Source organism: Pelophylax lessonae (assembly GCF_965119305.1).
Source record: "Pelophylax lessonae genome assembly, chromosome: 4".
NCBI lineage: Eukaryota > Metazoa > Chordata > Amphibia > Anura > Ranidae > Pelophylax > Pelophylax lessonae.
Window position 1 is genome coordinate 404,166,390 of NC_138771.1, and position 25,772 is coordinate 404,192,161.

Below are 25,772 nucleotides of genomic sequence, written 5' to 3' on the forward strand. Positions count from 1 at the left end.
ATAAGCAGAGCTAGGGGTTGGGGGTTACTGCTGAGCGTGGGATCAGCAAAGCTGGGGAGGTTACTGCTGTGCGTGGGATCAGCAGAGCTGGGGGGGGGGGGTTTACTGCTGAGCGTGGGATCAGCAAAGCTGGGGGTTACTGCCTAGTGGGGGGTACTAATGAGCTGGGGAACTGCTTAGTGGGAATAATACTGAGCTTGGGTTCTATTGAGCCCCTTTAAAACAGAAAATCAACACACAGGGCTTTTTGCTAGGCTTCAAACTTTTCACACGTGATGCGCAGCGTGGGAGCAATATAGCGAGAGGTGAGAGGAGGATCCGCAAACCAGAGGATCATCAGAGCTGGGGGTTACTACTGAGTGGGGGGGGGGGGATCACACAGGGCTTTTGCCAGGCTTCAAAAAAGCATAATTGAAGCATCAAAAAGCATCTTTAATGTGTGCTAATGTCGAAGCTAGTTTAAACGAGCCCTAAAAGATTCCTTGTCGTGACAAATAAGATAAATTTGGCATTCTAAAAAACACTTTCTCCTTTCGTTCATTGACGGACACAGCTCTTCATCTTCATGACTGTAGGGTTATGCTGCCCCTTACAGGAGTAGGATGCTAGGCAGAGAAAAACTTGAGCACGCCTATGGGGCAATCCCTGGGGTTATACTCCTTCTTCCTGCTATAAGTATTCAGTTTTTGGAGGGGGCTGGCCTGCAAGTTAAACGTCTCACGAGGGTGCTTACGAACTGGCTTCGGCTTGAATTGCAGCATTCCTTCTGGACGACAGCACCCGCATTACGATGGAGCGGTGTCCTGTCTGGAGCGGTGCCCACCCCTGTTCCTGGTGCGGTAAGTAGCTGTCCCCACCCCTCTACCCCTGGCAGGTTTTGAGGCGGGTGTGGGCCACTCCCTAGGATGGTCAGACCCCCCGGTTCCCCTTCCTTCCCAATCGCGTCTCCCTTCCCCCCAGCTTGGTGGTCTGTGGCCCCCATCTGTTCAGGCCTCTAGTGCTAATAGCAGATGTGCCTTTTTACTGATCGCCGCGCGCTGTGCAGAAGCTTACTGTGAGCTGTCAGGTGGTGGGGTAGTGCTGTGCTGGGCCTTGTGGTGCAGACAGCGCAGTGGGGTGTCCCTTACAGTGTGTTTATACACTTGTGGTGCAGATTTCCCTCTCCATTAATGGAGTCACTAAAACATGTTTCGCCACCTAATCCAGCGGAGTCTTCCAGTCCTGCGAACAAAACCACCTCCGCATGAGGGGGCGTCTTCACTGGTTTCCGGACCCATGGTCCTTCCTAATTCAGTACAAGTGGGTCCACAAAGTCTTTTGGATCTGGCTACAAGATCAAGTTTCGATCTTACCCACTGGCAAGGTTCTTTCCTTCCAACCTGCACTTATCCCCAGATCGCTTACAGGATCTCTATGGGGCAGTGCAATACTTATAACAAATTAAATCTCAAAGGGATTTGGCAAGCGGGGAAAGGGATGTTGCGATACCAAAAAAGAGTATGACCGTTGTAAATACAAAAAATATATAAAGGGTCTAATCTTTATTATTGGATAAAATAAGAGTGCAAATACTGACATTACATAACAATAGATACAAAAGTACTTACAGTACAGTCAGCAATCGTTAAAAATACACACATTACAAAAGATAAATCGCATAGGATATCTATATGACAACACTCAAGTATAAAGACTCCAAACCCCTGTGCGTTTCAACTTAGAGTCTTCTTCTAGGGGGTACATTTGTCCCGAAACTCTGGCCATATCTGTATGCATAATGACCAGAAAAATAGGTAATATAAGTAAGAACAACGATACATGCATAAAAAAGAAATTGTAGAAAAACAACCCAAGGGGATTGGCATTCTTAAGATATATAGATTGATATATATAGATAGTGACTGTAAACGAGTGGTATGCAGGGGGACACCCAGGCACCTGGACTCAAACTAGAAACCACAAAGGACTGAGGCACAGATGGATGGAGGATCAAATGCTGTATATCAGCTGGCTCCCTATTGTATAGAGTGAGGCAAACCTAATTTTAAGGATCCCAAAAATATCCCAATTTGGGGGACAGCAGGAGCTGGTCTGGTCCTATAATCTGGCCCAAGGGAAACCAGCTAAAAAAGGAATGAAGTTGCATGTGTGCCAGGTAAATATATAAATCGAAGGAAACCCCACTTACCAACCGGGTAATTGGCCAGTCTCCAAATTGGACCAGATAACATCCACCTGTAAGCCTGAATTCGGAAATTCGGAGAAAACACCAAATGTCCACCGCAGTGTTATCATAGCAATGTCCTAAGCCGCCGACAATGCCAATACAGAGCGGCAGCAGACGATGGGGAGGAGGCGGATAACCGGATATCCACCCCCAGCATAAGCTACTGCCCAGAGTGACGAGGACACACAACATCCGGCCAGAGGAGTGAGGCGGTGGTCATGATGGAAAAGGGCAGGGGCACTGGAAAGCGCCGACACATGTATCCAGCACCGCAAAGCATGTGCTGGAGAGGAGGGGACGTCAGTAAAGAATATCACCTCCAAGCCCCAACCAAAGGAGGAATGGGCTACATGTGCCTGGTGGGATCTGGAAGGGCCTCAAAGGAGCCAAAAAAGGGGAAACCCCAGCAGACCACTGAAAAATCGCATAGAGCAGTGCAATGCTTGTTAGAAATGATTGTCCTGGTTCCAATGTCGGAACGCTTTCAATGTTTCTAATCAAACCTGTTTACGGTACCCAGGAAATAGGGCAAGGTGCGTCCGATTCTGGTCCTCAAGGCGCTGAACTGCTTTGTGCGGGTGGAGTCCATTCACATGGTGATGGCATTCTTACATCAGGGGGACATTCTCGCATCCATCGATATCAAGGACGCTTATTTTCCCCATTGGTATCACCCACCAGCGCTTCCTCCGCTTTGCCTTGGGCGAGGAGCATTATCAATTTGTGGCGCCTTTGGTCCTGTCTCCACAAAGGTGCTGGCCCCGGTTCTAGCATTACTGCGTCAGCGGGGGATCGCAATACTGGGGTACCTGGACGATCTTCTTTTGCAATCGGAGTCTTCCATGGCCCTGTTGGCCAACTTGCAAACACTGAGGGAGTTTGGTTGGATTCTGAATCTTCAAGTCTGCTCTGGTTCCATCCACGAGCTTAGAATATTGGGTACGGACTCTGGCCTCGTCCTAATCCAGAGTGTTTCTCCCTCTGGCAAAACTTCAGAAGTTGCAGGAGACGATTCGGCTTCTGCTGTCCAGAAGACGGTCATCTCTTTGGACTTGCTTATGGGTGCTGGGCCTGATGGTGTCTACCTTTTTTGAGGCGGTTCTGTTTGCACAGTTCCACACACGATCTTTGCAAAAGGAGATTCTGGTGAAGTGGAACAAGGATCCTCAGTCTCTGGACAATCTGATCTTGTTGAGTCGGAGAACAAGGGGGTCCCTGGTTTGGTGGCTTCGCTCTCAGGGAAAATCCTTTCTTCCCCTCTACTGGACAGTTGTCACCACGGATGCGAGATACAGGTGGAGAGGTGTCTTCGGCATGGATTGTGCTCAAGGGGTCTGGACTCTGGAGGAGTCCAGGCTTTCCGATCAATGTACTGGAGCTCCGAGCAATCAGGCTTTGCCTGGATTATTGGACAGTTCGTCTCCAGGGGTGTCTGGTACGGATTCAATCGGACAATGCCCCCGCTGTGGCCTATGTCTATCACCAAGGGGGCAAGAGAAGTGTTCTGGCGGCTCGGCAAGTAGCTGGCATTCTAAGGTAGGCAGAATGGTTCATTCCTGCCCTCACTGCTGTACACATTCCAGGGGTGGAAAATTGGCAGGCGGACTATCTCAGTCGACAGGCGTTGGACCAGGGAGAATGGTCATTTCACCTGGAGGTGTTCAGTCAGTTGTGCCTCCGGTGGGGGACTCCCGAAATGGACCTGTTGGGCCTCTCGCTTCAACAGAAAAGTTCAGAGGTTTGTGGCACGGTCTCGGGACCCTCTAGCCGATGCCACAGACTCCCTAGTGGCTCCCTGGAGTCATTATCGTCTAATATATGCCTTTTCTCCTCTCAAGCTTCTGCCGCGACTCCTAAGCAGGATCTAGGCAGAAGGGATTCCAGTCGTTCTAGTGGCTTCAGACTGGCCTCGATTGTCTTGGTATGCTGATTGGTACGGCTGGGTGCAGATGTGTCTTGGAGACTCCCTCTCAGGGAAGATATGCTGTCTCAAGGCCCTATCTTCCATCCTGCTTTACAGTCTCTGGCTTTGACAGCCTGACTGTTGAAAGCCAGGTGCTGAAGGATAGAGGGTTATCTGATTCTGTGATTCCTATGCTTTTAAAAGCTAGAAAATCTACTTCCAGGAAGATTTTATCATCGTACTTGGAAGACGTACATTGTGTGGTGTTTGTCTCTTGGGGTTCACCCTCGCTCCTTTTCGGTGACTCAGATCTTGGCTTTCCTCCAGCGAGGGGTCGAGCAATGTTTGGCCTGGAGTACCATCAAGGGCCAGGTTTTGGCCTTGGTGATTTTATTTTAACGTTCCTTGGCTGGTCAATACTTTTCTCCAGGACACTTGGTTCCCCTGGGGCGGTCTCCATTGCTGCTGTGGGACCTCGATTTGGTGTTGTCAGTTCTTCGGAAACCTCCCTTTGAAAATATCCCCCTGCTTACATTATCCCAGAAGGTGGCCTTTTTGGTGGTTATTACTTCAGTGCACAGGGTGTCTGAGCTGTTGGCGCTGTCTTGCCGTGCACCTTATCTAGTTGTTCACGGGGATAAGGTGGTTCTTCGATCATGTCCATCATTCCTTCCAAAGGTCAACTCCGATTTTCATCTGAATGAAGACATTGTGTTGCCTTCCGTGTCCTAAGCATCCTAAGAAAGTTGCTTTGCATTCCCTGGATGTGGTTCGGGCAATCAAGAGTGTACCTGGCAGCTACAGAGTCGTTTCGAAAGTTGGACTCACTGTTTGTCCTCATGGATGGACCTCGCAAGGGGCTGGCTGCTTCTGCTGCGAACATTTCCAGATGAATCAGGCAGACTGTGATTCAGGCTTATTCTATTAATGGTCAGGTTCCTCTTTTCCCTGTCAGGGCGCTTTCTTCTTGGGTGCTTAGTGCCACCTGGGCCTTCCGTCATCAGGCGCCAGTGGTGCAAGTTTGCAAAGTGACCACTTGGTCGTCTGTACACACATTCACAAAGTTTTATAAAGTGGATGTGTTGGCATCTACGGATGCTTCTTTTAGCAGCAAAGTTTTGGTGACTACTGTTTAGAGGATTTGTCCTCTTTGAGGATGTTTTTGTTTCAGGTGAGCTCCAGTTGTTCTCTGTTGAGTTCCATGTTACCTGGTTGGCTATGTTTAGCCTTTGGGAAGTTTTTCTGTTGTTCCCAACCCTCATGTTTAAAAACTGCTTTGGGACGTCCCTACGGTCATGAAGATCGAGAGCTGTGTCAGTCAATGAACGAAAGAGAAAATAAGATGTTTGACTTACAGTAAAATCCATTTCTCTGATCATTGAATGACACAGCAGCAGCCCCTCTTTGGAGTTGGGTTTTTTTCTTCTGACACTACTTGGTACAAAACGGACTACCTATAGCAGGAAGTGGGAACTTTTCTCTGCCTAGTGTCCTACTCCTGTAGAGGGCAGCATAACCCTACGGTCATGAAGATGAAGAGCTGTGTCTGTCAATGATCATCAAAGAAATAGATCTAATGGTAAGTCAAAAATCCTATTTTTAGGGCCGGTTTAGACTAGAATGTGTTTACATTTTCCACATCATATTTAAATTGTGGGGTGCCAGTACATTAATGGCACCACAAATGCAAATTGCAAAAGAAGTGCCTTTGCAGGCCACTAGATTGCATGGTATTACAGAATCATTCGATTTGGTGTGGTGTGCTTTTCAAAAGTAGCAAAAGCACTACTTTTTTATGTGTTCTGGTATGATTTGCAGGCCATTTAAATTAATTTTTCCTGCATGCAGGAATTTTGGTGTGCTTTTATAAGGCACACCAAAACCACGGGACATAATAGAAATCTGAGAGAGCAGCTAACCCACACAAAACTCGTTGGTTCACTGCGCTACACCTGTGTTGTGGTCAAACCGCATCTCATGAGTGTGAAAGGGCCTTGTTTTGAGCCCACAGCAGAAAAAGTGTAAATAAAATAAAACACACTGGGTACTGGCAACTACAGCTGATTTTGGTATAGCTGCCCTTTTCATTCATGTTTCATAATACATTTACATCTCCAAATAAGGGAAATGGTTCCTATATCCTAGAGCTGCACAATTAATCATTAAAAAATCGCAATTGCGATTCACCCCGCCCCCACCCACGATCTTAAAATGGCATTTGCTTAATTCCTACAGAGCTGTTCTCTGCTCACTCACAGCTGTAAAAAAAAAAAGAGCCTCCAGCAAATGTTTATCACTGTTAAGGCCCCTTTCACACTTGTGCGACTTCAAAGTCGAACAATTGTGCCGTGACTTAGGTAATGCGACTTTGATGCAAGTTTGACTGGGTTTGAATGTCTTTGGCCTTAAAATGCTTCAAAATCATGCCAAAGTAGTGCAGGGACTACGTTGAAGTCGCACAGATATGAATGGTACTCATTGACAATAATGGAGAACGACTCGTCATGCGATTTTGCAGTCCCAAATCGTATGACAAGTCGCACAAGTGTGAAAGGGGCCTAAGGCTGCGAGAAAACGATAAACACAATGTTTTACAATTAATCAGTTTGGTCTTTTAGATCAAAGGAATGAACTACCATCTATAAAGGAGGGCAGTTTAACCTCTTAAAGTTACATAGTTACATAGTAGGTGAGGTTGAATAAAGACAATAGTCCATCCCGTTCAACCTGTGTAGGTGTGTGTGGATGTAATCATCTCACATACCCCTGAATGTTCTGATCCTTGAGATGCACGTCCAATAGTCTTTTGAAAGCCACCATACTACCCGCAGAAACCACCTCTTGTGGTAGAGAATTCCACAATCTTGTAGCCCTAACAGTAAAGAACCCCCCACGTTGCCTGAGGTTAAAACGCTTCTCCTCTAATCGCATTGTATGCCCCCGAGTCCTCATGCAATCCCTTCAACTGAACAGCTTTTTTTCTAAGCTGAGATCCCCATTGAGATATTTAAAAATTGCTATCATGTCCCCCCTTAGGCGTGTCTTCTCCAGGGAGAATAAATCAAGCGATTGCAGACGCTCCTCAAAATCAAGGTCCTCCAATCCCCTAATTAGTTTAGTTGCCCTTCTCTGGACTTTCTCCAGCTCCAACACATCCCTTCTGAGGACTGGCGACCAGAACTGGACAGAATACTCCAGATGCGGTCGGACCAGAGTTTTATAAAGTGGAAGGATTATAGTCTTCTCTGGAATACATCCCTTTCTTTATGCATGCTAATATTCTGCTAGCTTTGGCAGCTGCCGCTTGACATTGCATGCTGTTGCCTAGTCGATCATCAACCAAGACTCCCAGATCCTTCTCCATTTTTGATTCCCCCAAGGGTTCCCCTCCTAACGTGTATTGTGCTTTAATGTTTCTAGTCCCCAAGTGCAAAACCTTACACTTCTCCACGTTAAAGCTCATTTGCCAAGTCGTTGCCCACTCCGTTATTTTGTCCAGGTCATCCTGTAGGATATCTGCTTCATGCTGTGCAGTTATTGCCCTGCCCAATTTTGTGTCATCTGCAAAAACTGATATTGAACTACTGACCCCGACCTCAATGCTGCTTATGAATAAATTGAATAACGTTGGTCCCAGGACTGAGCCTTGGGGGACCCCGCTTACTACCTCAGACCAGTCTGAGTATGCGCTGTTTATTACCACCCTTTGGACACGCCCTTTTAGCCAGTTCCGTATCCAAAAGCAAACCCTGCTGTCGATACCTGCAGACCTTATTTTATAAATTAAGCGCTTATGGGGAACTGTATCAAACGCCTTAGCGAAATCTAAGTACACCACATCCACTGGTCTGCCCCTATCTAGCTCACAGCTCACCTCCTCGTAGAATGCTAATAGATTGGTTTGACAAGAACGCCCATTTGTAAACCCGTGCTGGTTATTACTGATGATGCTGTTGTCTTTAGCAAACTCTACGATATAGTCCCTTTATCATCCCCTCCAGAAGTTTACATACTATCGATGTCAAACTGACAGGCCTATAATTTCCCGGGACATGCCTCTGACCCTTTTTGAATATCGGAATCACGTTTGCTTTCCTCCAATCTCCTGGTACATCTCCTGTCCTAATACTGTCCGCAAAGATCAGGAACAGTGGTCTGGATATAACCTTACTGAGTTCCTTGAGTACTCTCGGATGTACGCCATGCGGGCCTGGTGATTTGTTTGTGTTAAGTTTATCCAGCCTTTCCCTGATTTCACCCTCTGTTAGCCATAGTGGCAAGTCCTGTGTATTACTACTAACCATACAGTCATGGTCAGTGTACCCCTCCGTTTCCTGTGTAAAGACTGACGAGAAAAAAGCATTCAGCACGGTTGCTTTTTCAGTGTCCTCTGTAACCATCCTCCCAGCATTGTTAATTATGTGTGCAATATGCTCTGCCCTAGTTTTTTTGCTGTTGATATACTTAAAGAATTTCTTTGTTTTTTTTTTACTATCCTCCGCTATTTGTCTCTCAAAGTCTATTTTAGCCATCTTGATTTCGTGTTTACTTTTCTTATTTGCCTCCTTGTATTGGTCGAAAGCCAATACTGTGCCTTCTGATTTATATTTCCTGAAGGCCAATTTTTTTCCCCTAATAAGGTTTTTAACGCTACGTTTTAGCCAGCCAGGTTTGGCCTTGTCTCTTCTAAATTTATTTCCCATATGAATGCACTGCAAGATGCCTTTGCTTAATATGTTTCTAAAGCATTCCCATTTTTCCTCTGTGGTCAGGGATCCTAGGGTTCGGTCCCAGTTTACCCTTTCCATCAATTAGTACAATTTTGGAAAGTCTGCCCTTCTGAAGTTAAGGGTTCTTATGTTCCCCACTTGCCTTGTTCTATTGTTATTTACACTAAATGTGATCATCTTGTGATCGCTAGAGCCCAGGTTGTCCTGGACTCCTACCTCCGAGATTATGTCTGGGTCGTTAGGGATCAATAGATCCAGGATTGCGTTTTCTCTAGTAGGAGAATCCACCAGCTGTGACATGTAATTATCCTGTAAGGTTTTCGTGAATAGACGGGCCTTATGTGAGTGTGTAATCCCCTCTCCCCAGTCAATGTCGGGATAATTGAAGTCCCCCAATATGATGACTGATCCTAGCTTTGCCACTTTACCCAAAAGTGCTAAAAATTCCAGCTCTACCTCCTCCCCTTGTTTAGGTGGCCTATAGCAAACCCCCACAATTACTTTTCCCTTTACTCCTTCCCTAAGGAGTTCTACCCACACGGATTCTAACTCGATACTCATCCCTTCCGTAATGTCACTCCTCTCTATCACCCTTACATTGTTCTTGAGGTAGAGACATACCCCTCCCCCTCTTTTTTTCCTACCCTGTCCTTTCCGGTACACCGAATACCCTTGGATATTTGCCAGCCAGTCATGTAAGGGGTCAAACCAAGTCTCCGCTATTCCCACAAGGTCTATGTCCTCCTCATGAACTAACATTTCCAACTCATCCATTTTATTAGCTAGGCCGCGACTAAGCCTTTTTCTGACACTTGTGGCTTACAAGTTAAATCCAGTATTTTTTTGCTAGAAAATTACTAAGAACCCCCAAACATTATATATATATATATATATATATATATATATATATATATATATATATATATATATATATATATATATATATATATATATATATATATATATATATATATATATATATATATATATATATAATCATTTTTTTTTTTTTTTGCAGAGACCCTAGAGAATAAAATGGTGATCATTGCAATGTTTTATGTCACACTGTGTTTGCGCAGAAGCCTTTTAAAATGCATTTTTTTGGGGAAAAAATACACTTTAGTTAAAAAAATAAAACTAAACAGTAAAGTTAGCCCAATTTTTTTGTAAAATGTAAATTATTTTACAAAGAGAATCGTGAGAGAATTGAGAAATTTATTCTAAGCAAAAAAAAATTGTGATTCTCCTTTTATCCAGGATTGTGTAGCTCTACTATAGCCCTTTCTCCTATCAATTAGGTCAGCTACATAGCGGACGTAATTGATAAGTGAACCACCTTAAAATGAGGAAAGATTATTTGAAGAGAAACCTGGACTTTTTAGGCACTTGGAAATTTCATAAAACTTTGATTTTATTTAATACAAAACATGGAAAAAAAAAGCATAAAATAAGGTAAAATTAATTTATATCACAGCATTGGGCTTGACCGTAACTTATGATTATGGGCCACACCGGCCCCAATGTACAATTTGTAAACCGCAATTGATACTTGGGGTTTTTTGTAGAGGCACTTGATAGTAGGAAGTGCTTGATTTAGCTCTACTTGTTTCACGACTTATCGCTTCTTTAAAGAGCTTGAATGTGATGTCAGGCAGTAAAGCTACAATTGATGAATATTTTTTATATAAATCCCAATTGTCAAACAATGTAAAACCTTACTTGCAAAAATAGGACACATCTATAAGACAGGAGGCAGCACCTGGTAAGACTGTTGCGAGTACTAGGGCAGATTTGGGGATGTATATAGAACCCAGATTATGAATACAAAAAGAGTCTCAGACTTGCTTAGTGGGTAAGGCCAATTGGCCTGAATCAAAATGAGTTAACATGCTGCTGTTTCATTGTGATAAGGGTTAAAGCAGTATTGAACATTTTTTTAATGCATTTATTTAATCCATTACATCTAAGAATAGGTAAGCTGCAATATGTTTTCTTTTTTAGACTTTCTTTCCTCTATTTGTGCCTGACGTTGCACCCCTGATCCACGGATTGATCGTGGGTGCAAGGCTTTCCAGGCTCCTGCAGGAAAATGTAATAAATGCATTTTGTTTTCTGAAAAAATATGTTCATTTATTTTTTTTCTAAAAAGTAGAATTTCTCCCTTTCAGGTAAACCTTTCAAAAAATGACACCAGGCCTTTATAACTGTCCATCTCCTTGTTAACCCACTTATAAAAACTTTATATTAGGGATGCACCGAAATTTCGGCTGGAAATGAGCCTATCTCATTTCGGCCGATAATGGGTTAACATTGCCGAAAATAAATATGGCCGCCGTGGGGAAGGAGGAGGGCGCAGGGCAGGTTTTAAAAGTCCCGCCTCTGGCCGGCCGTCCGCCTCTTAATGACGTCCCTACTACGATCTGTGCATTATGAATGGACATAACAGGCGGGGGGCGGGGCGAGCGGCCGCTATTAGCTGTAACTATGTGAGAGCTTCACTTCCCTGACAGGCATGTATCTCCGCTGACAGGGAAGTGAAGCTCTCACATAGTTACAGCTAATAGCGGCCGCTCCCCCCGCCCAGTGTCAGGTCAGTTCTGTTCTCATTCACACATAGTCGTGCTGAGCTGACAGTGAAGGATCACATTAGTTCTATCTATAGCGGCCGCTCGCCCCGCCCCCCCGCCTGGTATGTCCATTCATAATGCACAGATCGTAGTAGGGATGTCATTGAGAGGCGGTGCCACCGGCCAGAGGCGGGACTTTTGAATGAAGGACACCCGAGGAGGGGGACGCTGAGGCAGTGGGGGGGGGGGGGGGGGAGCTGAGGCAGCTTACCAATGGTATTTGTATTATGAAGCATGAGGGGTTAATGTATTGTCACTGCTGGTCACTCATCTATTAGTGACCGACCAGTGGCAGGTAATTAACCCCTTTGTGCTGCATTAGTGCAACCAGTATCAGTGCAACCAGTGGTCTCTCGGTTATCAGCCTAAAGCCTTGTACACACGATCAGATTATCGAACGATCTTGCGTCCAATTTTTGTTGCATGCTAGTCTCATATATCAAAAGTGAAGAGGTTACTTTCATACGAAAATTCCCGTACGACAGAATTCAACTTCAAAAGTGATGTCATGTGTTAAATTGTTTTGTATGTTCTTTCGTTTCTTAGCATGCCTAGTCTTGCTCTTATGATTTTTTTCGGACGAAAACTACTGATTAAACGAAAATCGGACGTTGTGTTGACGTACGATAAAAAATTTAATAGCCTGCACATCCAGATTTTGTCATCCGAAAATTCGTAATCGGCTGTCGAAAGCACCATACTAACAATCCCAAAAATCGGCAGATCGTTTTCTTCCGATTTTCATATCGTGTGTACAGGCCTTTAGAGCCAGCATTGGGCCAAAGCTGCATCCGCCTAAATAAACCTTTTTTAATAAAAATGCCCCTACTTCTCTTTTAAATATGACTGTCTTACCTGTTCACTGTTGTGTCTTGCAGGTTATTTCGCTGTACCTTGACAAACATCCCTCAAACTCAGGCTCTGCTGAACAAAGCCAAGCTTCCGCTGGGGCTCCTACTGCACCCGTTCAAAGATTTGTCGGTATGAAAATTTTCTGCACAATTGCATTACTTTTGAAATTTAATATATTGCTTTTTAGTATTATTTCAGCCAGTGCTGATTATAAAGAGAGATGCCTCTGTGTTTCCTTACTTTAATGGTTTTCTGCTGTTTCTTGTTGCAACTGTGCTAAAGACTTTGTAATTGTGACTTTAAAGTGGTTAGAAAACCTTCAGCCTTTACATCTTAATGCATTTTGCTGTCAAAGTCAGTTAGCCAATGAGAGCGAGGGGGCGGGTCGAACCACAGCTCCGTGCCTGAATGGACACACAGAGCAGCGTGCCAGCTCTGCTGCCCAAATAGCAAACTGCTTGTTGTGGGGGCACTCGATAGGAGGGAGGGGCCAGGAGCGCCGGCGAGGGACCCGAGAAGAGGAGGATCCAGGCTATGTGCATAACCACTGCACAGAGCAGGTAAGTATAACATGTTTGTTATTTTTAAAGAAAAAAAAAGAGACTTTAGTATCACTTTAAGCATGTGCAAGAGGCATATGCTAAGCCATAGCAATGTGTTGTATAGTTTCACTTTACACCAACTTTCATATTTTCATTCTGTTGTGTGAATAGCTGAACTTGTCCCATAGGAGTTGATTAACTAATATGGGAAAATGCAAAATCTGGTGCAGCTTTGCATTGTATCCAATCAGCTTCTAACTTCAGCTTGCTCAATAAAGCTTTGACAAAAAAAATGGAAGTTGATTAGTTTATATGCATAGCTGCACCAGGTGTTGCACTCTCCAGGTTTTAGTAAATCAATCTCTGTCTTAAAAATAATACAAAAAAACAAAGTTGTTTAAAGTAAACCTGTATGCACCAAAGTAAATCCACAGTTGCTGAGAAAACATCTACTAGTTCAGCATGTTGCTTTTAGATTAAGAAGACCCTCTGTTTTGGATACTTACAAAGTTAATACACGCATAAGGTGGTGGACGATAATTTTTGAAGGCCATGATCAAAATGACATTTTAGTAGTTAGACTTTGGAAAGGTCTTGAAAGTTAAATGGATATGTTTCAGAGTCTCTCAATGTCCCAATAAGGAGGTGGTGAAAAGGGAGGGCGCCAAGTCTCCTCCACGATGGCTGTGGCAGATCTTGTGATTTTGTGAGCTGCCACAGCTATTGTGAATGAGACTCGGCGCCCTCCCCTTTCACCACCAACTTATTGGAACATAAAGAGACTCTAAAAGTAGCAGGACTGCACTTAAGTATTCCCAAACATGACACAATATTAGTCCTGACAGAGTTTTCCCTTGTTATTTCCATTTGTAAACTCATAGTAGACTAACTTTAGAGGAGCAGCCCTATCCCTTACTGAAAGCCTTCGATTGGTGGTTGTGTGTATTATTCTGTTCATGATGGTTTTATATGCAAAGTACAGAGATTTGACTGTTGTCTTCCCGATGAAGCGGGCATGGACCCGTGAAACGCGTCAGTACAGCAAGCATTTCATTGCTGAAGTTTGACAGGGATGATGAGTGATAATATACAATCGTATCTCATGTACTTGCAATGTTTACATGCAATATTGCTGTTGTCTTAAATGTCATAAATGTTTTTTAATATTTGTAGAATAAAACATTGACCTTTTTTGAACAAACATGGTACTTTAAAGTCCTCTCTTCCGTAGTCTGGTTTTTATTTTTTGTATATATAATTTTCAAAGGATGGATGGATTCGTTCCTCCCATCAGTTTCTTTTATTTAAAAAAAATATATAATTGGGGGTTCTAAATAATTTTCTAGGAAAAAAAAATGATTTTCCCATGTAAACAAAGTGCTAGAAAATGTCTGGTCTTCAAGTTGTTAAGCTAAAAATATTCTTATTTTTGTAGCAACTTCCTGTTGTAACATCCAGTACTATAGTCAGATGCCGCTCTTGCCGTACATACATCAACCCTTTTGTAACCTTCTTGGACCAAAGGCGATGGAAGTGTAACTTATGCTACAGAGTAAATGATGGTAAGTTATGTTTTTGTGTGAAGAATCGCCCATTTTTTTTTTCCTTGGAAGAAAGGTAAATTGCTTTGGATCAGTAAAATGTCCAAGTGTTAAATATGTGAATTTAAATATGAAAGCCTTTCTCCAGCCAAAACATTTATTTTTGTTAAAGTGGGGAAAAGTTGAAGCCTCTGCCAGGTTTTTACTGCCATCTATGACCTTATTTGAGAAATTTCACCTCACTTGTTGGAAAGGTCTTTAAAGGGGATTATTTCTTGCATTGGGAATCTTTGGGGCAGGATGTGAAGAAATATATCCTTAGTGCGGGTCACAGGCAGAAATAAAAACCTGATAGAAATTTCATCTTTTCCCCACTCAATCCAAAACTAAAAATGTCGGGAGTTGGGTTGTAATCTTCTGTGTTTGTAAATGCCTGATCCTAACAGATTATAATGGATTGCTTTGTCTACTTTTCGACTGTACTTTGTAAATAGTGAGGTTATTGGGAATCTCTTAAAGTAATAATTTTTTTGCATACATTCCTCACCCCTTTTTTTTAGGCAAAAAAAAATTTCTTCACAGTAAGAACTGTGAAATAGACTCTAAGGCCCTGTTCACACCTGAGCGTTTTCAGCTCGTAAAACGCTCTTTCTCTATTGTTCATTGACAGACGCAGCTCCATAACTTCTTGACCATTAGGTTATGCTCCTCCCTTCAGGAATAGGACACTAGGCAGGAAAAAGCTTTCACCACACCTATGGGGCTGTCCCTGCAGGCATAACCCCACACACTCTGCTACAGCTCTCAAGTTTTGTTTTTGCCTAGTTTAGGAGTAGGTCCTAGTTCCTTGCTGGGACTTGGGTCTTAGCTGTTATTTTTTGGGAACCTTTAATTTGTAATTTATTTGTAGAGTTCCTGGAGAACTACAAGCAAGACTGGATTATCTGGGCTTGACTCTGGACTCTGCTTTGGCGAGGGTCTTTCTTCCTCCCGGACAAATTGCAAAAACTGCAGGGGGCTATCTGGTTGTTGTTAGCAAACAATCTATCCTCTCTGCAGACTTGAATGCGGGCCTTGGGTCTGATGCTATCAACCTTCAAGGCGGTTCTGTTTGCTCAGTTCCACACGAGATCCTTACAAAAGGAAAATCCTTGGATACTTTGATTCGGTTGAGTCGCAACACAAAGTCCACTCTCTTGTGGTGGCTTCACTCGTCGGCACTTCACCAAGACAAGTCCTTCCTATCGTTGTATTGGATGGTTGCAACCACAGACACCAGCCTGTCAGGTTGGGGAGGACTGCTGGGAAAACTCTCTCCGCCCGGGGATCCTGAACAGGGGAAGAGTCCAAGCTGCCGATAAATATCCTGGAGCTCAGAGCGATAAAGCTTTGCCTGTGTCATTGGACGACTCGTCTGCAAGGTTCCCCTGTCCGGATTTAATCAGACAATGCCACTGAGTGACTTGGCGGCCCAGGAGGTGGGAGTGGTCCCTGCACCCGGAGATGTTTAATCTCCTGTGTGTCCTGTGGGGGGACACCCGATGTCGACCTGTTTGCTTCTCGATACAACAAGAAGGTTCAGAGGTTTGTGGCCAGGTAAAGGGATCCTCTGGCCAACGCCACAGACGCAATGGTGGCTCCTGGGGGTCAGTATCAGCTGATCTATGTGTTCCCTCCGCTGAAACTCCTTCCGAAACTGCTGCACAGAATAGAGGTGGAAGGGATTCCGATCAGTCTTGTAGCCCCAGACTGGCCTTACCGGCCTTGGTACGCAGACCTAGTAAGGTTGGTCGCCGATGCTCCTTGGAGGTTTCCTCTCAGGGAAGATCCGCTGTCTCAAGGGCCGATCTTCCATCCTGCTTTACAATTGCTGGCTTTAACGGCGTGGCTGTTGAAAGCCAGGTATTGAAGGATAGAGGTCTTTCTGACTCTGTGATTCCTACACTGTTGAAGGCCAGGAAGTCTACCTCCAGGAAGATCTATCATCGTACGTGGAAATAGTACATTTCCTGGTGTGAATCATTGAAAGTGCACCCTCACTTGTTTTCGGTAGCTAGAGCTTTGACTGTTTTCTTCAAAAAGGGGTTAAACAGTGTTTGGCTTTGGGCACTATCAAAGGCCAAGTGTCGGCTTTGACTGTGTTTTTTGACAACGTCCTTTAAGTACGCATGCCCTGATTCGCACTTTTATCCAGGGGGTGTGTCATAAGGCGATCCCTGTTAACCCCGTGGGATCTGAATTTGGGGTTGTTCTTCAAAAGCCTCCTTTTGAGAGCATTAGGGAGATTCCCCTGCTTACGTTATCTCAAAAGGTTGCCTTTTTGATGACTGTCACTTCTGCTCGCAGGGTGTCTGAATTGGTGGGCGTTGGTGGTCCACAGAGATAAAATGGTACTTCGACCTCATCAGTCGTTTCTTCCTAAGGTGATTTTCTGATTTCCATTTGAATGAATACATTGTGCTGCCTTCACTCTGTCCTAAGCCCAAGCATCCCAAGGAAATTGATTTGCATTCTTTGGATGTGGTTTGGGCAATTAGTCAGGTTCCTCCTTCCCCGGTGAAGGCGCATTCTACTAGAGTGCTGAGTGCCTCTTGGGCTTTTCGCCATCAGGCGTCAGTGACCTTCTAGGGTCTCTGTGCTTCCCAGTGGTCCCGCGTGGTGCCGCCATTTTGCCATGGATTCTGTATTCCCGGCTTCGGCCGCTATGTTTGTGTAGTCCAGCGGCCATGTTTTTGGTTTCCCCATATTGGCAGCCATTTTCCTGTAGTTTGATGCAGTGCTGAGGCTGCGGGGGCCTCTAGTGTCAGGTCAGCTTTTCCTCTTTCTAGCAGTGTGGCAGACCGTTTTGGCGCTCTCCAGCTTAGGTGGCGAGTCTCTGGGGGTACTCCTATCCTTCCTCTGCTGTATACAGCGCAGTGTGTGCGCTGATTCTTATGGTGCCCGAGTGGTGCATGGGGGGAGAGGTCTCCCGTTTTTTTGCTGAACAGCGCGGTTACGATTAACCTTTTAGGGTCATGGAGCCTCTGGCGCACGTTTCACAACTGGATCCACTCCTGGAAGCTGCGAGACCCTCTGGGTCTCAGTCTGCCCCGGCGGCCATGACAGCAGCCCTGCAGTCGCTGGTAGCCAAAGTAGATCTGGCCCTGCAAAGGAGACCTGGCAAGAAGCGCCCCCCACCTTCCCCTGGATCTTCTGCTTCCTCAGAATCTGATGTGGATTTGGCCGCTGCGGACGAGAGTCAGCCCACTGGGTCTGCGTCCAAGCACCCTGAGTGCTCTAATAGTGAGGATGAGTCCTCCTCTGCAACCGCACATGAAAAAGTGCTGGTGGAGGCTCTAATTGTGTCAGTGCGGGGAAACTAAATTTGGAGGACTGCGGCTAAGTTGGCGACGCCGGTGCAGTTTGGCACCCGCAAATCTTCCAAGGTGACTAAGGTGTTCCCCTTTTCCTGCCTATTTTGACAAGATTGTCACTAGTCAGTTGGGTTCCCCAAAATGCATGGTTGGAATACCTAAACGTTTTGCTAGGAGATATCCCTCTGAGACGTCTCTTCTGAAGAAACTAACGGTTCCATCGTTGGTGGATTCTCAGGTTTCCAGGCTAAATAAGGCCACACTTTTGCCGGTGGAGGATTCTCTGTCCTTTAAGGACCCCGTGGACAAAAGTGCTGAGGCTTTGGTCCGGTACCTCTTCACCATGGCTGGTTCAATTTTGAGACCGGTGTTTGCCATCACCTTGGTATCCCAGACTTTTTAAGGGAATGGGCTAAGATTTACGCCATGGTCTGAAGGGGAGACAACACCCTTCTGAGCTGGCGGATCAGTTGATCCAGGGGTTACAGTATATTTGTGATGCATTCCTGGATGCGGCCCCCTGGGCCGGCAGGGTTTCGGTGACAGCAGTGATCCTTCGCTGCATTATCTGGTTGAAGCACTGGTCGGCTGACCTGGCTTCTAAAAAGGTGCTGACCGATCTTCCTTTTGTAGGTGACCATCTGTTCTGGGCCTTTATGGAAGAGATCATTAAGGGTCTTACGGGAGGCAATAGAGTCAATTTCCAGATCCGTGGACCTTGCTCATTCGGGACAAATGGGTCCACAAACTGATTCTGTTTGGTTACAAGATTGAGTTTTGGTCCTTGCCTCCGACAAGGTTCTTTCCTTCCAGCTTGTCTAGAGTGGCTACAGGGCCTCTACGGAGCAGTGCAGGACATGTTCGCTTTATAAAACCATGGTCCGGCCACATCTGGAGTACTCTGTCCAGTTCTGGTCGCCAGTCCTCAAAGGATGTGCTGGAACTGGAGAGAATCCAGAGAACTAAACTGATTAGGGAATTGGAGGGCCTTAATTATGAGGAGCATTTGCAAACACCTGATTTATTCTCCCTGGAGAAGAGACACCCTCAAGAGACACCTGAGAGGGTACATGATAGTGATTTTTACAAATACCTCAATGGTGATCTCAGCATAGGAAGAATACTATTTCATCTCAAGGAGTGTAAGAGGACACGTGGCCACACAATGAGATTAGAGGAGAGGCAGTTTAACATTAAGCTGCGTAAGGGTTTTTGTACTGTAAGGCCGATTAAGATTGTGAAACTCTCTTCCACAACAGGTGGTAACTGCTGGGAATATATCTACTTTTAAAAGACTCTTGGACGTGGATCTCAAAGATCACAACATTCAAGGTTATGGGAAATTAATACGTCCACACACACTTACACAGGTTGAACTGGATGGACTGTTGCCTTTATTCAACCTCAACTACTATGTATATGTAACCCTTTGGTCTCACCTCAGCTCCTCGGGTGTTCACAAAGGTTTTGGCCCCAGTGTAGCCTTGTTACCGCAGAAGGGGATTGTAGTACTAGGTTACCTGGACGGTCTGCTTCTGAGTGCAGAGTCTTCCTCGGCTCTAGAAACCAACTTGGATGTTAGTGTGAACTCTGCAGGAGCTCGAGTGGACACTGAATTTTCAGAAATCGGCACTGTCTCTGTCCACAAAGCTGGACTACTTGGGTCTGACGCTGGACTCTTCCTCAGATAAAACCTCTGAAGCTACACAAAATGCTGTTCAGCTCCTGTTGTCCAACCATCGATCATCACTCAGGACTTAAATGCAAGTGCTGGGTCTGACGGTCTCCACCTTCAAGGAGGTTCTGTTTGCGCAGTTCCACACCAGACCCTTGCAAAGGGAGATTCAGTTTAGATGGAACAAGTACCCGCTGTCGTTGGACAATCTGATCACGTTGAGTCGGGGGTTCAAGGGAGTCTCTTCCCATGGTGGCTCCGCTCCCAGGCCTTATGTCTGGGAAAATCTTTTCTTCCCCCTGTATTGGACTGTAAATCCGTCAGGATGGGGAGGTGTCTTGGGAGTGTGTTCCGCCCAAGGTGTCTGGACTCGGGAGCAGTCCAGGTTGCCGATCAACATTCTGGAAATTCGGACGACCAGACTTTTTCAATGGACGGATTGTCTGTGGGGACGCCCTGTGCGGATACAGTTTGACAATGCTATGGCTGTGGCATATGTTAATCAGCAAGGGGGCACAAAGAGTGCCCTGGCAGCCTGGGAAGTGGCCAGCATCTTGAGGTGGGCAGAACGATATGTTCCGGCCCTCTCTGCTGTGCACAATCCAAGGGTAGAGAATTGGCAAGCGGGCTATCTCAGTCGGCAGACGTTGGATCCAGGAGAATGGTCTCTTCACCCGGAGGTATTAAATTAACTGGGTTTTTGGTGGGGGGACCCCCCTGATGTGGACCTGCTGGCTTCTTGTCTCAATAGGAAGGTGCAGAGGTTCGTGTCAAGGTCTCGGGATCCTCTGGCCGACACTGCAGTATCGTCTTGATTTACACCTTTCCTCCAATACTATTTCCGTTGAGATTGCTACGCAGAATTAGAGATGGAAGGAATTCCAGTCATTCTGCTGGCACCAGACTGGCCTCGCTGGTCTTGGTATGCAGGCCTGGTAAGGCTGGTAGCAGACTTCCCTTGGAAATTTCCTATCGGGGAAGATCTTCTGTCTCAGGGACCCATCTTCCATCCTGCTTTACGGTCACTGGCTTTAACGGCCTAGCTATTGAAAGCCAGGTGCTGAAGGACCGAGGGCTGTCTGAGTCGGTGATTCCTATGCTGTTTGAAGCTAGGAAATCTACCTCCCAGTAAGGTTTATCATCGAGTTTGGAAGGCGTAAATTACTTGTGTGAGTTGTGGGGGGTTTCTCCCTGCTCCTTTTTCTGTGTCTCGCCTGTTGGAGTTTCTACAATTAGGTGTAGATCAACGTTTGACTCCGGGCACCATCAAGGGCCAGATTTCCACCTTGGCTATGTTATAAACTGGAGTCCTACAGCAGGAAGTGATGGTATACATTCTGGGACTGCTCTAGGGGCATAACCAAAAAGGGTTCCGCCTAGTCCTACTCCTAAAGAGAGACAGAATAAAGCCCAATGGTCTGAAGACTTTACGCTGTGTCCATCAGTGAACCTCAGAAAAGGATTTCATGGTAAGACAAAAATCCAGTTTTCTGAAGTTCCAAAACGCCCAAGCAAACTCCCATTCATTTCAATGGCCCCTGTTCACATATGAGCGTTTTGTCGCCTATGCAAAATGCCTGAAGCTCAAAAAAAGTACATGAGCTTCTTTTTTGGCAGATTACAAGCGTTTTTGGTCCGAGGTCCACCTGCAAAAAAGCTTGAAAATGATGCGCTCAGGTGTGAATGGAGCCTTAGAACTAGTTCTGTCCAGCTCAGTAGATTGCTTTTAAAAAGTCTTGGATTCTCTCCTAAATACATTATATAACTAGATTCTAACATTTTATAGATAAAGTTGATCCAGGGAATATCCAATTGCCTCTTGGGGGGGATCAGAAAGGACTTTTCTTCCTCTTCTTTTTTTCTTTTTTTTTTTTTTTTTCACCGGCTGGAGCAAATTGGATCATGCTTTTGTGTTTTTTTTTTTTTGCCTTTCTCTGAATCAACTGTTGGGTATAGGATTGTGTAAATAGGATTATTCCCCCCCCCCCTTTTTATTGGTTAAACTAAATGGACTTTTTTCAACCAGACTAATTGTGTAACAGAGAGCCCGAATGAAAACTAATCAGCTGCTATCTTCATCTTATTCTGTTATGCTTTGAAAATGAGAAATGGAAGCTGTTTGGCGACTTGAAGCAATGCCTGTGTAATCTTGCGGTCGTCGCATAAAAGTCGGACCAAAGTAGTGCAGGGACTACATTAAAGTTGAAGTCGCACAGATGTGAATGGTACTCATTCTAAATTATGGGGTACGACTTGTCATGCAACTTAGCAGTCCCAAGCCGCTTGACAAGTCACACAAGTGTGAAAGGGGCCTTTGAATCACATTTCTATTATGTATAAAAAGGTAAGAACAAATCAACCATACCAATGCACTACAGTGAAGGTGCACACAGTGGCACTAGTATAGCACAAATTGTACAGTTAGATGACATCTTGTGTGCATCACTCCACCCACCAAAATATCATATCTTTAAGAATGATACGTTTCATACTTATAACATCTGCAAATTAAATATTCTTTGCTCTTATTTGTCCTTGGGGGGGGGGGGGGGGGATCAGATCTCAACATGTTTTGCAATAATAATTCAAAATAGAGTGATTAATATGTCATAACACAACCAATCCCTCTCCCAGCGCTCAAAGCAGAGAAATCACAAACTGTTCCTCTTCCAAAGATTTACACATATTCAAAGCTGCTGATATTAATAAAATGAATGATAAAACCACGTATGTTACCTTACCAAAAAGCAATATTAAATGCTAGTTTAAATTGGAGAGAAAAACATTAGCAGCGCTATATATCGTGTTTGTTATCACAAACACACTTAATATAAGCCATTAGCAGTCCAATAGTCCTATTATGTCCTTTCCTTCACCGGTGTGTTCACAATTGAATGTTCACACCATATGCCTTCACCACACCTCTTGTGATTCCCTTTTAAGGTAATGAACACTCACCAGAGAAACGATACACTGCACCTTTAATCAATAATCCTATAGTTCGGGTGTCAGCCTCCACACCGTCATGCGCCACCGGAGCAAGCCTTAAATCCACTGCTTCCTGTGTGCCTAATCTCTTAGGTTGTCACTCAAGAGTTATAACCTATATTTGGTAGCATATGCTCCAGTGAAGTAATCGTGGAAAGAAAGGGGACCGATATTGAGTGGGATATCGCTAAAAGCTTTGTTTATTGTATAAAATATTCCCTTCTCCCCTCATACAATGCACTTATAATATCACAATGACTTTCAAGTATATAAACATCCAAATCGATATCCTGAATCAAGCAAAAGATACTCAGTGGTACGACTGTAACGCTCTCACTGCTCGTCCTGCTCTGCCTGATTTGTGGTGATTCCCGAGTAGCGTGTACAGCGTCTAGTTGCCTTGGTAACTGCGTGCTCACGTTCTGACACGTTTCATCATCACATTCTCGACTGAGGGCGTGGTCACGTGGCACAGTCTCCTCCATTTATCCTCCTCCAATGCTTAACCCCTTCAGCCGTCCCTGTCACCAGCAGACAACCGGAGATTAGGCGTTGCAATGTTCTACAGTATCACCCAAGGTGTTCAATACTATTAACATTACAATCAATGGTAACATAACAAGAGGCAACACTCTACAGCATTCCCCAAAATATTCAAGAATACAATTGACATTCTAATCACTATTAGCATAAAAATAAAGATAAAGCATATCCATTCCAATCCGAAATAATGTATACTCAAACACATATATAATATCACCATTTAATAAAGGTTGAAAAACATTAAAAAATGGGCACTCAAAACTGGAAAGTTGCCTCCAGGTTAAAGGTGACCTCTTGCATCATAGAACACTCATTAATCTATAGAAACGTGGGCTCCACACATTCGATCCTATCGGCTCCTATGCTAATGAGCTAATTCTAACTGGAATAACATTTAGTTACTTAAAGCCATATTCAACTCCTAAAATCTGATTAAATAATAGTAACCCTTCACACTCCCTAAAACAGGATAAATTGGTTACCTGTGCCATTATTTAAAATTGAAATTGAAAACTTTTGATGGATAAATCCCCATATATCTGATAGAGCCCCATCTATCGTGAGCACATGGGTAGCCTATTTAATAATCGCTTATTAAACAGTTCAGATCTAATTCAATATTCCTACCATTCGGGTATAGAGAATTGGTCATATATATTCATTGTGTCTCGCCTTAGATCTTCGACACGCGTAGAATCCGGCCTTATCCCAAAACATCTTTGGTGCGGCCTGGGGGTCCAACACCTTTACAATTCTATCCCCAAATTTTGGGGCCTTCCTATATATGAAAACTGGTTCCCCTGGGAGAACTGTACCCAAAATCTTATCCATACTTAAAATGCTCCAGTGCCTCCTAAAGATCTCCTTGATCTCTCTATATTGCTCATTATAATTGGTAATCCCCATTCGTGTTTCCTATCTACAACTTTTTCTCTATTAGATAGGCATGCTGCCTGTGAGACCCTTTTCATTTCTCTGATTTGTTCTGTTCAATAATTGTTCATTGTACCCCTTTTCCACAAACCTATCCTTAATTATCTGGGATTAGTTTGTGAAGTCTTGACGAGTGGTACAGTTCCTTCCTTCTGATATGCAATAGCTGTCCTTTAGGAATGTTCCTAAGCCAACGTGGATGTTAACCACTTTGTACAGGTAAATAGTTATTACGGTCAGTAGGCTTGAAGTAAGCTTTGGTAACGAGTTGATAATCCAATAAGCTAACACTAACATCCAAGTAGTTCACCTGATCTCTACTCCAGTGAAACTCTAACTTAATGTTGTTTGTGTTGGAATTCAACCCGCTAGCAAAGTCAAGCAAAGATGATTCAGACCCTGCCCAGATGAAAAACGGGTAGTCTATATAGCGATTGTCTGGCTATGACTTAGGAGCATTCCTAAAGGGCAGCTATTGCGTAAAAGAAGGAACTGTACCACTGATCAAGACTTCACAAACCAATCCCAGTATGGATAAGATCTTGGATAAAGTTCTCCCAGAGGAACCAGTTTTCATATATAGGAAGGCCCCGACATTTGGGGATAGAATTGTAAAGAAGGTGTTGGAACCCCCCCCCATGCAAACCAAAGATGTTTTGGGATAAGGCTGGATTCTATGCTTGTAGAAGGTGTAAGGCGAGTAAGCAGGTTAACACACATTTGAGGGGACTGACGTCATTTACGTCTAACACTAATGATAGATGATTTGGAATCAAGGACTTTATATCCTGTAATTCTACGTATGTTGTGTATGGGCTGGAATGCCTCTGCGGTCTGATTTTATATAGGAGAACTCTAGGTGAGTATCTGAGCACATACACAACATACTGATAGGATTCAAGGACCACAGCGTATCACTTCATTTTAGGCGAAAACATAATAGGAATCCATCGTGCCTTAAGTTCTGGGGTATAGGTAAAATGCTTCCAGTGTGGCGGGGATCCAATTGAGTTAGAGAATTGTCTAAACACGGGTCACAATGAATATATAGGTCTAATTCTCCATACCCGAATGGTATGAATATTGAATTAGATTTGAACTATTTCGTAAGCGATTATTAAATAGGGTGACGGAGACTATCTCACTGTCTCGGTCCTGTTCTGGGAAATAATTTCCCTCTTTTCCAGTATAGTAGAGGCCCTGTCTATGTGGAAGGTTGGAGAATCATTACAGCGAATCATCTGGTTCCAATATTGATGAAGATATATTTAATAATATTTAGGTATAGACGGGTTCTATAAGATATATGGGGATTTAGCTGTCGTAAGTTTTCAATATTCATTAATGGCGCAGGTAACTCATTTATCCTGTTTTAGGGAGTGTGAAGGGTTACTATTATTTAATCAGATTTTAGGACTTGAATATGGTTTTAAGTAACTAGATGTTCCAGTTAGAGTTAGCTCATTAGCATAGAAGCCGATAAAATTTAATGTGTGGAGTCCAGGTTTCTATTGATTGAGTGTTGTATGATGCAAGAGGTCTCCTTTAACCTGGAGGCATCTTTCCAATTTTGAGTGCCCATTTTTTGTTTATTCAACCTTTATTGAATGGTGATCTTGTGTTTGAGTATACATTATTTTTGATTTGAAATGCTTTATCTTTTTTATGTTAATAGAAATTAGAATGTCAATTGTGTTATTGAATATTTTGGGGAATGCCGTAGAGTGTTGCCTCTTGTTATGTTAACATGGATTGTAATGTTAATAATCGTATTGAACACCTTGGGTGATACTGTAGAACATTGCAACGCCTAATCTCCGGTTGTCTGCTGGTGACTGGGATGGCTGAAGGGGTTAAA

The 25,772-nt window shown here is 44.1% G+C and overlaps 1 protein-coding gene across 1 annotated transcript in view; it reads left to right on the plus strand.

Moving 5' to 3' along the window:
* Window positions 1-25,772, plus strand: part of SEC24A (SEC24 homolog A, COPII coat complex component) — a 195,163-nt gene that overhangs the window by 86,725 nt on the left and 82,666 nt on the right. The window contains exons 7-8 of the mRNA XM_082252885.1: window positions 12,366-12,468; window positions 14,317-14,443. Coding sequence (XP_082109011.1) covers window positions 12,366-12,468; window positions 14,317-14,443 — 230 coding nt within the window. The remainder of the gene's footprint in view (window positions 1-12,365; window positions 12,469-14,316; window positions 14,444-25,772) is intronic.